We start from the raw sequence: 16,744 nt of genomic DNA, 5'->3' as shown, positions 1-16,744 counted from the left end.
CGACGTTTCTGGGAGACTGGTAGCTAAAATAGGAGGGAGGGCAGTGGGCGACCAAGAGCAACAACGGAAGTAGACGATAGATTTATAAGCTGTTGGTATTCAAAAATCGACTTTTAACGGCTCCTGAGGTTCGGGAAAGACTTAAAGTGACTCGTATCAAGGCGACACGCGACAGGGCCCCAACTCCTGGAAAGGGACTCTGGAGCAACTTGGAACTGTTTTATTCACGGATGAGTCTATACTACTCAGAAGATCGAGACAGTACCATTCGTGAATCACGGCCTTTTAAAAGGAGATCAGTTATGGTTTGGGATGGAATTAATTTTCAAGCCCAGACTGAGCTGATTTTCATAAATAATGGGGCTCTGACTACTCAGAGGTACATCGAGGAAGTCCTCCTAGAGGCTGTGTTTCCTTTTGCTTCAATTATTGGTGAGCAATTCATTTCAATGCAGGATACTGCCAGAATTGTTACCGAATACTTGGAGCAAGTGGGAATCACAGTAGTGGACTGGCCTACACGATCTCCCGATATGAATCCCATATAGCATTTGTGGGATAATTTAAGGCGTGTTAGACGTTGTCATCTTCCGCCTAGTGACTTAAATCAGCTCCAAATTGCTCTTCGAGAAGAATGGGATGCTATGCCGGAGGAGTAGGGGTTAGAGACCTTCGTCGTATCAGAGGGTGTAATACCAGCTATAAGAATTACGTAAATTGTTAGAATACCTAATAAAAATGAAGAGAAACGTTTTTTAAAAATGTGTAAATTTATCATTTTTTTTATTTTCAATTTTTTTGTAAATAATCAATAAAAATTATTCACTTTTGGCAGGTATTGTTCAAATAACCTATAATTTAACCAATTCTTACCAAAAATAAAAAATATTCATATATTTAAGAAAATTATACGACCAAATCTAAGTGTCCGATTTTTTTGCTGTTGAGTGTATATGTCACCACTCTATTAAAAAATTTTTAATATTTTAATTTTTTTATTTAGATATAATTTTTATGAGTCTTCAAATAAATATCCATCCAACAATATTTAATAATTTTATCAAGAAACGAATATATTTACAACTTACCTGGTCGTTCCTCCACAGCTGGCGATGCGGTATCGGGTCTATCAGCTGCAACTGTTTCGATTTCTTTGGGTTGTGCAGCAGCAATAGCCGCAAGTCTCTCTGCTTCTTCCTTCTCTCGCCTAGCTCGCTCTTCTGCTTGGGCTGCTTCTTGTCGCCTCTTAATTTCTCTTAATTCAAACTAAAACGAAACCATATTAAATGAATATAATTGTTCTAAAATTAGTTGAATAGCAACAATTTCATGGTAAAATATTTTTGGTATCTAAATTAGATAAAATAATAATCATCTCATAGGTCTTATGCTGAACACACTGTTTCCACTACCAGTTTACCTTCGGTCTATGAAGATGATAACTTGGTTATCGAAACGCGCGTCAGACAGTGTAATTGTGAGCGTTGGTGTAGTGGCAGTGTAAACAGTGTGTTCAGTATGAATATCACCAACATTTCCAGGAATTCCCACACAATCTTACAGGTCTGTTACATTTAATAATGGAGAAATGCAGTAAGCTAAATATTTATCAGTCTACCTGTCCTCACTATGTAGAATTTAATAAAACTTTTTCGCTTTTTTATTTGAACAACATAAAAATATTAATACACAACTTAATCCTCAATATTTTCACTTTCAAGGTTGTTTATGTAGTAGTACAACGGCGCGCCCGCCGGAAGGTTAATAGGGATCAATCATAAATCATTTGAAGACAATAATTAAATACACCTGTGTGTATTAGCTTCGCATTATAAACAAAGTAAAACATGGAATGTATTAAATAAACAAAACTGATTCATAGTATTATCAATATTATTTATATTTTTGATACTGATTGACTGAGACCGTTAAATGTTTGACCTTACAATTTGATTAACTATTAAGATGAAATAAACTTATTGAAGTATTTGAGAAGTATGCCATTTTCAATAGTTAGTTAATATTTAATTGCACAATTATTTAACTTTACCTAAAAGTAGGTCATTCTGAATGTGAAATAAAGAACTCACGTTTTTTGTAGGTACTGCTGGGGCACTAAATTTGTTTTTAGTGGCCAATTTTAATGTAGCCGTACGTAAATTGTAAAATGAAGGTAAACCCAAACACCCTTGATAACACATTTCATAAATGAGTGGTGTATCTGATACACCTAACTCAAGTAAACTGATCGATTGTATTATAACCCCTTTTTCTTTATCTACATGTTTTGGTCTTAATCAATGTGATTTTTAATTTCCTTCTCATGATAAGGAATCCAGTTTCCTTATTTGATAACTAATTTGAATCAGACATTAAACTAGTTTATATGCCACCTTAAACCCATCAAAAAATTGGTTTTTGAATTCTAAAAAATGGGGTGCAAACTATCTAATAAGATGTGGTAAAAAATCATTTTGGTATTAGTACAACAGGTATCTATCAACAAGTGACCTTCAAAACATTTCCACTGTAATTTAATTTTTATATAAAACATCGTTACAGATGAAATATTTAATATACGAGGGCCTGTTTTTTTCAATATCCGATCGCTCCGTGCCGATGCTACGCGGGCTAGCACTGTAGGTTCACACACTACAAACTCTACTATTGTTGACAATCAGGCGTCAGTCGGCGTCGTGCTACAGCCACGTAAACATGTCCGTCATTATTGATGCTCCCCTTCAGTGTGTAAATTGCAAAGTGTGATTCGTTTTCTACAGGCTGAAGGCCATAATGCTGCAAAAATCCATCGGAGAATAAGTCGTGTGTATGGGGAAAACTTCATGAGTGAAGGTGTTGTGGTTGAATGGTGTCGAAAGTTTACAGATGGTCGTAATAATGTTCATGATGAAGGGGGCCAAGGATGCAAATCTGTCGTTTCAGATGACCTAGTTCAACGAGTTGACAGAATGGTTAAAGAAAACCGCAGAATCGCCATTACAGCTTTGTCTACGGAATTTCCAAAAGTTTCAAGGTCTGTTTTGTACTCTACTTGAATTCATTGGCGGCAACTTTCTTTGAAGAGGGTATTGAAAAGTAACCGTAAGTGTACCAATCTTTTGATAATAAAATTATTGTTTTATATGAACTTGTCTATTATTTACAACCTATCGGAGGTTGAAAAAAAAAGCGGCCCTCATATAAACATATGAATCCAAAAGAAATTGGGTTATATTATTTGTGCTAAGAATCACTATTGAACTACATCTCACCATTTATACAATGTGTTCAAAAAGTACCACTCAATAATCTAGTATCATTATTCCATACGTAAGTTAACAACACAGGGTGATTCATTTTTTAAAACAATTACCATTAGAAGTAGATATTTCAATTTCAACGTTTTTGTAAACATATCAAATTCTTTGCTGATGGTTACTTTTTGAACACATTGTATAGCTAAGATCAATAAAGCCATAAATTATTAAAAGACCAGTTCATGCAATGTACAGTGTGTTTATATGAAGATATCATTTGACGGTATACTTAAAAACATTTTTTTTTTGGTTATAATTTAACAAAAAAATTTAAATAAAACTTGAAGATATAAAAATAATACAATACTAAGAAAACTAATTGAGTTTTGAGGAACAGTTTCAGAGCGAGCAATACATGACTTAATCATGTGGAAAACAGAGATTATGCTGGTATATGGATAATAACTATAGGGGAATAATTTTATTAGACACCACCTACAAAATACTAACATGATATTGATCTAAATATACAAGTAGCAAACTGAAAGAGGCAATGAGTGAAATAGGAATACCTATTGTCATAAAAGAAAGAATACAAAGTGGTAATAGATCTTATTTTGCGAACTTGAATCTCCTAGAAAACAAACTAATAACAAGAATGAAGTTAAAAATCTACAGGACTTTAATAATACCAATCGTAACTTATGGCAGTGAATGTTGGGTGATGACACAAATAAACTAAGAAAGATTAAAAATATTTCGGAGACTGATAATAATCAGAAGAATATTATGGAGGTATCAGAATGAATGCAGAATCCGAAATGATGGAGATATCGATAAAATATTAGGCAATTGATACATCGTTCAATTCATTAAAACCCAGAGGTTGAGATGGTTTAGCCATTTTCAAATAATGGAGCACTAAGGAAATCATGAATCTCCAAATATACAGCAAATGAAAAAGAGGCTGACCTTTTATCAGATGAACTGATCAAATTCTTGAAGACTTACAAACAATGATTGTGAGAGGTTGGGGAATGGTGAAGAGCAGACCAGTTTAGAGGGAAATTGTCGAGGAGACTAAAACTCAAATTGAGCTGTAGTGCAAATTGGTGGTTTAATGAAGCTTGTAATAAATTTGAAAGTTTTGTATCATTCATGACAAATAATTTTTTTTCAATCTTCAAATAAACATGACTGTAACGACTACTGTTAGTACCATCACATGCAAGATTTTAAAGTTAGTTTTTTTGTTTCTAAGCACGTGCCAACTTACTGTATCACGTTTAGGTGCCATCAAAGGAAAAGACTTCCTATAAGACTTATTCCCCGCTCCTTTAACTCCTGACCGTTTTTTAATTTTATCATTCGATATATTTACTACGTTCATTTCTGTACTACCACTATCCCTATTTTTCCTAGGTAAAGAAGCGTTATTTTCCAGATAATTCGAATACCTTTCGGCCATAATAAAATCATGGCAGATATATTTGATGCTTTTAAAATCTTTGATATTATAAGGAGTATAGTTATAGGCAATGTAATCGGATTCGAACATTGATATACTTTTTATGTAAGTCGGTCGATTTACAGGGTGAACGACAACTCCGGATTGTAACTTATTTTTCATAACTTTAGGCAAAACTATTTCTTTTAAAGATTTATTTTTATGCAAGAAACTTTTCTGCTTCGTTTTTTTCTGGCAATCTGGATAATATTTTTCTACTCCATTTAAAGTGAAATTTCTTCTACATGACACATGAGGTTTATAAAACCTATCTACGCTTCGGACAATAGTGTTGACAGTTTCGCGAGTGTACGATTGGTTAAAATGGCGAATAGGAGTCGGAGGCGGTTTTTCGTATGCAGGAGGCACATATGAAAAATTACTAATAGAATCCGCATGCAATGGAGCAGTACTAATTTTTAAATTAACACCATCAGTTTCTAACTACAAAAGAAAGCAAAACGATTTAAGTGCTAAAGTAGACGTTAAAACATATAAGAGAAATATATTAGTTAGGAAAAATATGGATTATTGTTTAAATGCAAATATATTTTTCTTCACACTATTGAATTTGAACAGTAATCCATAATCAGTTACATTCCACAACATAAAATAAACGAAAATTTTACCAAAACTAAGAATACTTACCGTTGTTAACCTCTCCAAAGCGCTAAATCTTTCTTCTTGCGCTGCTGCTGATTTTTCAAATGCTTCATGTTTCTTAATAAGATTTTCTACATCATCTATTGTCTGTCCTAATTCGTGACTCATTAGATACGGTTCTTGGGCTATTAACCATGCTTCAGCTACTGCAGCATCTCTGGCGAATTGATATACTTCAAGAATGAGTTGCAGATTCTCCCATCTAGAAATGTCAATACATCGGTATATAAGAGGAGTACAGAATTGGTTTTTGACTAGTTTAATTTCACGGGGCCCCACAGCAAACGCAAAAAATTATTAATAATATTAATACTTAATATTATTTAGTTATCAAGTAACAACTCAATAAGAAAAAACAGCGGCAACAGAACACTGGTCTTTTTTTTGTTTAATGTATCATTTTCTTTAGTCTATGATAAAGAGCCGACAAGAGACGAAAAAATTTCTCTGATACAGTCACGGTATTCTCGAGCCAAGAACACAGAGTGACGTATCGTTCGTCGTGTGGCTTCGTGCTTTGCAAGCGATCGATGTTCTTGTCCGGCGTTTCGGATGCGTCAACTTACTTCCAGCGTTTGGCTGGGGCGGTATATCTGTCAAAGAATAACGCAGGTGTCCTAATGTCAGCTCAGCGAGAACAGATACCTCGCGTAGAGCAAAAGGGTAAAAGCTGGTTTGATCCTGACATTCAGTACGCATAGGGACTGCGAAGCAGGGCGTATAAATCCTTTTGGCTTGAAGAGTTTCAGCAAGAGGTGTCAGAAAAATATATGTAATAAAAGAGCTACTAGAAAATGTTAATACATGTTACACTTTCTCAGCAATCATCTGGATAGATTTCTGGAAGGCCATAATGAGGAATATAGAGACCACTACCACCAGGATCTAGAAGTTATTGAAGGAAGATATGATAATATCGTCACATAATGGCATATTACTGATGGATTTCAAGAAGAGATTGTCTCAAAAAAAATATATGTAACAAAAAGAGCTACTATGTTTTTCGGAAGATTAACATGAATTTTAAGCCACTATGTATATGGATTGAAATACAAAACAACTAGGAATAATTTTCAATTAAGAGTTGATATTTAAGAATATACTCGGTATATCTTAAATTCTTAAATAGAACCAATATTCCGAAACCACCATAGTTTTGTAAATTATTGACATACATGTATTCGAAACCAATATAAAATCAAGGTCATCAAAACCGCTGTTGATAAGTATAGATGAACAAAAGATGAACGAAAAAATATAAATTGTTACCTTTCTTCCCACCTCTGCAATACAGCATTTCTGTGATTGGTGAGAGTTACCAATTTATCTTTAATCTCAGCACTGGCATAGTGATTTCTGCTCAACAATTCTTTTCCCAATGAAATGCAAGCCGTGAAATTATCCTCTCTAGCTTCTATTTCAGCTTTCAAGGTTTGATGATTGTTCATTAACAATTCGACACCGCTAACATCTCTAGGTTTCTCGCTAGTATTCATCTGTCTCGTCCATTCGTCCATCCATTGCATTAATGTCCTTACTAGATTGAAGAATTTAAATAGATCACCAGTATCGCTCAATTTGCAATGCCTTTGTTCGCAGGCTATTTGTAATGCTGCCCAAGCTGACACAACTTCTTGTTCTCTGTTTGTAATTTCTTTCGCTCTGTCGCCGGCATAACTTGCTTGAAGCTTGGCCGATTCTTCTTGAATTTGTTGAACTTGGGATTGCAGTGTTTGCAAGTCTTGGAGGAAGTTCTGATGTTTGCGTTGGAGAGCGTTTACGGCGCCCGCATCTCTTCCTAATTCATCTGACATGGATACCTAAAATGTTATTATTTTATTTTGAATTCTAATAAAACTAATGACAAAGTGAACTTACCTGTTTTTCCACTATTCTACTCAGTACATCCTTACAATCGTGGAAGAACTTGTGCAACTCTCTGGAAGCAGCCAACATTTGTGTTCTAGTTTCAATCAACTCGAGTAAATCTTGCCAAGCTTCGTTCAAACCATCTTTCCATTCAGCTATTAAGGCTGAATCAGAATGTCCTGCAGCAATTAACTGATCGGCTACATCATTAACAGCTTGAACTCTTTCACTTCCTATAGCTTCAGTGTCGTGTGCGAATTCTTTGAAACGTTCCCATAGTAAGGTCACGTGGTCGTAGTCTTGACCTAATTCATGGGAAGATGCTACTACTTCTCTATCGGCTATCCATTGTTCCAAATCTCCGACATCCCTATTGAGTAAGAATAGTTGTAGTGCTTCGTCTAGTTTAGCACGTCTTTCTCCTGCCAAGTCTTTGAGACCGGCGTACAATTTGTCGAGTTGTGATTGTTTGATTGCTACTTGTTCGGCAAGTGGATGACCTTCAGCTGCTAATGCTCTAACTGTTTCGCCAAGTGATCTAATTGTATCCGCATAATCTTCCACGGCAGCTTCGAGACTTTCGTGTTTCTTCATGCAATTGCGCGCTGACGTTTCGTCTTTACCACGATCCTCTACCATCATGTACAATTCTTGCTCGCTCATCCAGCTTTCTGCCTCGTTGGCATCGAACAGATATTGTTGAGCCCTTTCGTTTCTAAGGAGATTTTCGCGACGCTTTTCGATAGCGTCCTTTAGTTCTTGCCAAGCTTTATGGAGTTCGTTGATTAATCGGCTAAATTCTGCGGCATCTTCATGACCTAGAGCAAAAATGTTGATAAAAAAAATTTAAATCAATCTAATAAATCTATTTAACCTTCATCAATAAGTTTTTGACCATTATTGCAAACAGTATTAATCCTAGGTTCGTGATTATCTACTTCTGTTTGAAGAGATTGGTTCTTTTTCTCCAACATATGAACTTGGAAGAGACTGTTTCCGTATTCCGTGGATAATGCCTGGGGCATCTTTTCTGCAATCCATAAAAGTTCATCTTCTATGTCCCTTCTGAACTGTAATGCTTCTTTCTTCTTTTCTAATATCCTCTGCCTTTCGACAAGCGGTTGTTTGAGTTGGGCAAAACGTTGTTCAACTTTTGTTTTCTTTACTTTAATTTCTTCCATGTCTTTTTCTGGAGCGGCAGTTTCTAAATGTTTGGTCTGTTTCTCGAGTTCTCCGACTTGTCGTGCTTTGACAGCCATTTGAGTTTCTATCATCTAAAAAAATAACGAAACGTTCTATTAAAAATCAATTAAATGAAAAGTTTAATATTAGAGAAACCCTATTCAAGTTTAATATATTCACATTAAAAATAGGAAGCATATAAAGGTACAGAAAGGAACAATAGAAGAAAATATATTTGAGTTCTGCATCAAAGGCAAACCTTGTGGTGTATTAATCCATACATCCCTACTACTATAGTTGAAGTAGAACATTTCATACGACAAATTTAATCTCGCCAAGTTTCCAATTAATCATAAAATTACTTCCTATTCGTTAATTTCCCTTTAAGAACACTTTTGATTCCTTTGTTTGAAATAAATTATCAAAAACTTATGTGGGAACAATTTTACAGATATTTTTACTTTGATTGTACCACAATAAAAAAAAGATTATGATGAAAATACACCTGATATGAGTTGTATAAGAATAATGTACCCAAATTTTGAGAACAATTTTCAGAATATATTAAATTAACTTAATTACAACCTGCCAGTGTAAGTTTCAATTTGATAAATTACAATAAACGTATCTGTTCGACTGGATTGTCGCTTTTCTAGAATGGAATGAGTAAAGTCGGTCTTACACCAAAGAAACAATTGAAAACATGTAGAATGCTATGCCATCGCATACTACCGCATGTTGCAAAGACCCCGTCGGTACCAATTCAAAACAAAGCTATTCATGGGATGTTAAGCATTTTTCACTATTTTCGATATAGTCAAGGGATGATAATACAAGGAAACATTACCCGTTTGAATGTTTTTTTACAAAATAAACTGAACTTTTGCGAAAAAATGTCAATAGAGGAGATATACGAAGTAAAAAGTTGTCCACCGAAATTATGAAAATCGAAAAATTGGAGTATCGAGTCATCATCAAGTACCTATCTGTATTTAAAAGGGTTGAGAGGTAAGCAGATTTACGAAGATATGCTTAATACCCTTGGTGATCAATGTCCTTCGTATGCGACCGTGAAAAATTGGACTGCAAGCTTGAAAAGAGGTAAATTTTCCATTGAAGATAATGACCGATCGGGAAGGCCAGTTTCTATGTCAGTCCCCGAAAATATCATGACATGATTTTATCAGACCGTCGAATTAGGCTAAAACGGATATCTGAAGCACTGAATATTTCATACGAAAGCGTTCATCATATAGTTCACGTCAATTTGGACATGAGAAAAATTGCTGCAAAATGGATCCCCAAATGTTTGAATGTTGACCAAAAGCGTGCAAGTGTAGAAGCATCGCGTCCGATCTGTGCTCGATTTGAAAACGATGTAGACTTCTTAAACCAAATTGTTACTATGGATAAGATTGGATACATTTCTACGATCCAGAAACAAAGCAACAATCGATGGAATGGCGACACTCGGGTTCTCCAAGACGTAAGAAGTTTCGTGTCCAAAAATTTGCTGGAAAAGTTCCTGCTTCAGTTTTTTGGGACTGCCATGGAGTGATCATGATTGATTTTTTGGATAAGGATAGAACAATAATTACAGATTACTATTCGAAATTACTGACCACTCTACGGGAAAAAATTAAAAAGGAAAGATGCGGAAAGCTATCCAAAGGTGTTTTGATTTTGGAGGACTCTGCACACAAATCTCATGTTGCCATACAAAAAATTCGTGATTTAGGGTTTGAATTACTAGAAAACCCCCCTTATTCACCAGATTTGGCTCCGTCCGACCATCATCTCTTTCCTCAACTGAAAAAAAGTTTAAAAGGTCGTAAATTTTCTTCCAACTAGGAGGTAATAAAAGCTGTGGAGGTCTGAATTGCAGAGCAAGAAGAAACATTTTTTTTGAAAGGTCTAGAGACGTTGTAGGTTTGCTGTAATAAATGTATCCAATTAAGAGTAGAATATGTTGAGAAACAAAATATTTTGACATTGAAATTTTGTTTGGTTCTATAGTAGGCTAAGAATTTTTCAACATATCCTCGTATATCCCTAATATAGACAAAAATTTGTTAAATTTTGAAATAATTTTCTCTTTAGATTTCTATTACACTCACCTGTTGTTTTTGCATGAGAATATTGACAGAGGCCAAATCGGATCCGGTGTCGTCGCTTTCGATTTGTTTTTCGAGTTCGTTCATCCAAGAATCGATATCGTCACATGTTTGATGGATGAGTACTTCGCGGTTAGCATCAAACAAGCGTTCGCCTTTTTCCTTCGTCGTTTGTTCCAAAACGTCAAACTGATCTATCATATCTTCAATCTTTGGTTGGATATGACTGGCATATTCCGGTTTTTCTTTGGCCAGTTCTTCGGCGGCTCTTTGTAGATTATGAAGACGTTCTTTGTTGGCGGCTATCTCAGCTTCGAATGCTTGATGTCTGGTCCATTTGGAATGAACTGTTTTTGCAGATCTATACGTTTCGTCTTGTGCGGTAATATGTTTTTCTTGTATCCATTCTCCTAATTCGTCGCAGTCTCTCAAGAATTGATGAAGTTCTAATTGATCTCTTAGTCTTTCAAGAAGAGCTTGTGCTTTTTCTCTGTTGGCCAATCTACGTTCATCGATGTTATCGGCTCTCTTAGCTATCTTATCAGTAGCAAAGTGTCCTTCGTCAGCCAATCTTCGTGAAAATTCAACAACACCATTGATTTTGTCGTCGTTAGCTTCCATGGTAGCAAGGAATGCTTCGTGGCGTTTGAGTAAATTCTCGGCTTGTTCCAAAGTTGTAGGGCTTTCGTCTTTAGCCAAAGTATGCTCTTGTTGATTGAGGATAACTTCAGCTTGTCTAGCATCTCTATCGAGGAGTTGCAAACTGAGAGATTGCGAAAGAAGTTGTTGTCTGTTTTCCCACATTTGGTGTATTTCATCCCAGCCGTCTTTCAAAGCTTTTAGACGTTCCCTTAGGAACATATATTGAGGATCATCCTGAGTACTTGGTTCTGCTGTGATTCTTTCACCATATTCCATCATCTTAGTGTAATCAGGAGTGTAATTGTCAATTTCTTCTCTAATAGCTTGATGTTGAGAAAGAAGTTTTTCTGCTTCTGATAATGAGCTAGGAGTATCTTCGGAAGCAATATCTGTTTGTGTTTTGCTTAGCCATGCTTGGAAGTGATCCAAATCGCGGAGGAATCTGTGTAAATCTCCGGCTTCCTCAAGTTTGGAATCGCGTTCTTTCAACATTTGTGTTAATTTCTCCCAAATAATTTGAATTTGGGCAATACGTTCTCTGATTACAGCAGCTTCTTCGGGATGTTCAGCTTCAATGGCTTCTGCCTCTTTCTGTAGGGACGTAAGTTTAGCTTGAATTGCTGCAAGATCTCTTTCCATTCCCGATAATCGACGTTGAAGGGTCATGATACCGGTAAGATCCATTTCCAAGCTGTCAGTTGTTTGAAGTATTCTGATTTTGTCTTCAATCCAAGTAGTAGTTTCACGACATTCGATATGGAAAGTTTGTACTCCATGAGCGGAATTGAGTTCTTCTTTCTTAGCTTCAGCTTTTTCGCGAAGTTCGGCCCATTTTTGATTGAGGTGATTTTGTCTGGCAGTGATTTCTTCGGAATTAGGATGTTCAACGTGCAATAATTGACGAGCTAGTTGGTTAACTACAGCTACGCGGGAAGCGTTACTATTCATTTCTTTTTCGAAACCATCATATCTGTGTTTCATGATTTCAACATCTTCAATATCTCTAGCAGGAATCATTGTCTGCAACATACGATCTTTCTCGTTAATCCATTGTTCAACTCCGTCGCCTTCAGAAATGAGTTTGTATAGAGAAAGAGCATCAAGTAAGCGTTGTTTCCTGAGTTTGGCCAATTCCAGTAGTTCTTTGTATCTGTTATCGATAGAATCAAGTCTTTTGGATACTTCGGGGGAATTAGATACATCTGGTCCCAAAGCTTCGGCTTGTTGATGAAGAGCATCGATAACACTGACATAATTCTTGAGTTCCTCAGTAACATCTTTATGTTTCTTGAGCAGAGATTGTGCGTTACCTTCGTTTTGTCCAACATCTTCGCTGGAAACTAATCTTAAGGTATCTAACATCCAAATGTCAATGTCATCGGCATCGGCGAATAGTTGGTGATAGTCTACAGCTTCTTCTAGGCGTTTTCTACGGTAAGCTGCTAAATCTAAGAGATGTTTCCAAGCGTCACGAATTTCGTTCAATCTCTCTTGAATCTTTTCGGCGCCGAAGTGACCTCCATTGATTAGCTCTTTTCCAACGTCCAATGCGGCTTCCAATTGGGATTCGTGAGCAGCCAATTCATTTTCGAGAATCTTATGCTTACTGAGAAGCAGGTTAACGGTGGTAAGGTCGTGTCCAATATCTGACGTAGAAACAATTTGTTCTTTTTCTTTGATCCAGTTATCTTCATCGGCCATGTCCCAATAGAATTGCCAAAGTTTTTTGCTTTCTTCGAGTCGCGATCTTCGTTCAACTGCGAGTCTTACTAACTGAGCATAAGCTTCTTCTAATTGTTGCACTCTTTCTAAAACCAAAGCTGGATCGCAAGGTTCGTATCCTTCTTCGCTTTCGATATCGACGAACCTCTGCGATTGACTAGCAACGGCTTTGACTCTATCACCGAGAATATTGATGTCGGCTTCCAACAAATTGTGTTTCTGAAGTAGGTCTTCAACTCCCATAAGATGTTTACCGTAATCGTCGGTAAGGAGACGCTGCTTCAATTCCTCCATGGCATCTAGAATGTGTAACATTTCTTGGAAGTTTTGTTGTAATTGTAGTGAGATGTCTAGACGGTTTCTACGTGCTCTAAGCAATTCCAATAAGTAATTCCATAGTCTAAGGACGTTTTCTTTTCTGGCACTGATTCTTTCCATATCGTGATAGTTTTCGGTTTCCAATTCACCTGCTACGGATACGACAGCTTGGACTCGTTCTTCATAAGCGAATATGTCGGTTTCGATGGCTTCGTGTTTCTTAGCCGCAGCTTCAACGGCTGCCAAATCTTGGCCGAAGTTATCTTGTGATACAAGTCTTTGATTTTCACTTAACCAAGTTTCTCTCATACTTGCTTTTCTGTTAAATCTGGCGGCTAATTGTTCTAATTTCTCTTGTCTGATTAATTCTTCTCTAAGCGCCAATTCACGTTCGTGTTCTGATTTTTCTAATCTTTCCCATGCTCTGTTAATGTCTGATATCATTTTTCCTTCTTTCGGAGTGTAAGGACGTTGATTGTTTGCTCTCATTTTTGATTGCAAAGTGAAAAGGAGAATTTCTAAGTTGCCCTTTTCGACGAATTTGGGAGGTTTTTCTACGATGCGATAATTGTTGAATTGGCCAAGTTGAGCTTGTACGCCTGCTAAGCTGTTAGCGAATTTTCTATCTCCAAGAGCTACGATGGTAGCCTCGATCCACGCTAATAAATCGCTAGTTAGTGATTCGTATTCTTTGATCATTCGTTCGTTTTCCATTGCGATACCAACTACTTTACCGATACGTTTACCTTGTACTGTTTCTTGTTTCATTTTACTGAAATAGTGATAATATGTTACTACATAGGTTATGATTGATTTTTCATCGGGTTGTTCGACAAAAACGTCTTCGGCGTCTAGTAATTTCGTGAGGCCTAATTTATCTTCGGCAACGTTAAATGCATTGTTAAGATTGTGGATGGGATTGGATTTGGACAATTTCTCAAAATGAATTAGATCCGGACGATGTTTGTGGATGAGAGCGTTGAAAGCGAGTCCGTCTCTCCACGAAGTTGTGAAATTTCTAACGTTAACGTTATTATAGCCTGCAGTCTTCATTTGACACCACAAAAGAAGAGCATCTTTAGCCGATTTAGTTTCTTGATTATCCGTTTCTTCTATTGTGATGTCTTGGATTTGGAAGCGAAGGATAATGGTCCAGATGAGACCTAAAGAAAGGCGGGGATTCCCATCTACTATATCGTGGGAGCCCATATTTTCTAAATGAACGCGTTGTTCTCTTAGGAACTGTAACGCTTTATCTACATTTTCTAGGCAGTGAATACGCATCTTTCCTTTCGTAGGACGTGGCAATCTTTCTCCCGATAGTACTTCTAATAGTTTTATTAAATTCTTGCCGTCTCTCATGTCGATATACAAGTCCGAGATACGTGCATTTACTCGAACTAGATGTGAATTTACCCATTTTTGGAACGTTTTCTTTTGAACGCTTTCTCTTTCGTCTGTAAAGAAAATACATGTGTCAGAAATTATTTCTATCAATGGGCAATTAATACTTATATGTTAAAATTCCTTTATGATATAATATCTGAGTAGGTGTTATGCACTAATTAATAAGTTTGTTTGCATAGAGGAAGGAACACATTTATATTGATACCGAATATTCATAGCTACACTCAAAGATAGAAAGAATCTAGAAATAGGTCCGTTAGACTAAATAGGAAAAAAATTAAAGAGTATTTTTGCCACTTAAAGAAGTGAAACTTCAACATTAAGAAACAAGAAAAGGCACTGTAGGTCAGATCTGGTGAATGCGGTTAGTGGTCAACCAAAACGAAGAGAAATTCGTGAATTTTAGCTATGGCGATCATCGGTATGGAAAGGTGCGTTGTCATGATGGAAGAGCAATTTCTTTTTCTTCAAATACGGTACATTTTTTACAATTTCTACATTCACCTTGTCAAGAAATGATGCGTAGTACTTTTCTGTTATTGTTTTAACTTTTTTAGAATAGTTCACGAATAAAATCCCTTGACTGTAGTGTGAGATCCAGTTTCATTTACAAATACGAATCGACTCAAATAATCCGAATCATTTTGCTTAAACCGCATCAATAGGGCCAAGGAAATGTTCGTTCGAATTAGCTTTTGGCCCAAAGAGAGCAAACGCGACACGCAAAGCGCGGATAACTCACGCATTCATAATTCTTCAACCAGTGTATGGCAATGCGTTCTTTTGATATGCCGATAGCCTTTTCTATATCTCTAACCTTAATCCGACGGTCGTACAGTACCATTTGGTTAACTGTTGCCATGATATAACTTGTTGACGGTGATCGTCAATCAAGCTGTTTACCTTACAAACCAATTATCCTAAAGGCACTCCATTATTGTTATTGAGAAGAGATTTATACGTTTTTTAGAGAAATCAATGAGGAAATCAAGAAATATAAAGATAATTCAACTGGTTAGTGGTCTCTCACAAAGTGATAGCAAATTATACCTTAACAATTGCTCGCTTGGCAAACACGTTTTCTATGAAGGTAATTCTATGTATTATAAATAAATATATATAAAGTTTTAACTGAAAAACAACTGTTTTTAGAAACAATATAATACTGCTCAAAATGATCGATGCATTAATAATAAAAACGTTAGATTTAGAAAATACAAATTCTATTAAAATTCAACAACATTCGTATCGAAATAACCCAATATAACCTATGAAAATTCAACGTAATTTGTAACGACTTGACCTAACCTAACCTTTACTTGGGAGGATGTCAATTTCAAAAAAAAAAACAATCGAATAGCAACCAAAATCAACAAACTCAATATTTATGTCTATTGTCATTTTAGAGGTTGTTTCTGAAAAAAAATGAATTTAATATTTTATGAAAAATTTATCACAACGCAATTCTCGCTTAATTAAATAATGACAAATATTTCGCAATCATTCAATCCTTTTTTTCATATAATGATCTATTTTTATAGTTAGTGTACCAAATACGAAATTTTTTATAATTATTCCTCAAATTTCAAAATGGAAAAAATTCTCGCAAATAATTAGCATAAATAAATTTGGAGAAGTGGGAAAAGATATTGCTTTATAAAGCAAAGGCGTTATTAATTTTATTCTACTGCTTCCGAACTGAATGTATGTAATCAAACTGTCAAGCTTAGTGGTATTATAATTCTCCCAATTCAAATTGCAGAAGACAGTTATGCGAGGACCAATCAATATTTCATGAATACGCACGGCACTCATACCAAATTAAGAAATGAAACATAATGTTTACTCCCCGTATAAAATTCGGTAAACATACAAACCGTCAGTCTACGTGGACTCATCATCTCCATAAATGTATTTCTATTGGCCGAAGCTTTTGGAAGGCGTACGTACATAATTTCTTTGAAATGCTAGACAGTCTGCGATAAGCAGTGGCGTGGCTTATAATAGAAATATGACGTTCTTTAGACCATAGGCGAAGACAATGAAATTGCACAGTGTAGTGA

General features: G+C 35.9%; 1 protein-coding gene across 6 annotated transcripts in view; it reads right to left on the bottom strand.

Moving 5' to 3' along the window:
- The window catches only part of LOC130440798 (spectrin beta chain), a 78,358-nt gene that overhangs the window by 22,061 nt on the left and 39,553 nt on the right, over positions 1-16,744 (bottom strand). For all 6 annotated transcript variants that reach the window (XM_056774137.1, XM_056774133.1, XM_056774135.1 and 3 more), the window contains exons 3-8: positions 10,596-14,731; positions 8,171-8,570; positions 7,306-8,114; positions 6,697-7,247; positions 5,413-5,629; positions 1,089-1,266 (exon numbers count right to left, since the gene is read on the bottom strand). In XM_056774137.1, coding sequence (XP_056630115.1) covers positions 1,089-1,266; positions 5,413-5,629; positions 6,697-7,247; positions 7,306-8,114; positions 8,171-8,570; positions 10,596-14,731 — 6,291 coding nt within the window. The remainder of the gene's footprint in view (positions 1-1,088; positions 1,267-5,412; positions 5,630-6,696; positions 7,248-7,305; positions 8,115-8,170; positions 8,571-10,595; positions 14,732-16,744) is intronic.

The sequence above is a fragment of the Diorhabda sublineata genome, chromosome 2, assembly GCF_026230105.1.
Source record: "Diorhabda sublineata isolate icDioSubl1.1 chromosome 2, icDioSubl1.1, whole genome shotgun sequence".
NCBI classification, from domain to species: Eukaryota; Metazoa; Arthropoda; class Insecta; order Coleoptera; family Chrysomelidae; genus Diorhabda; species Diorhabda sublineata.
The sequence above is the reverse complement of the archived record's forward strand: the minus strand, read 5'-3'. Positions and strand labels throughout refer to the sequence as shown.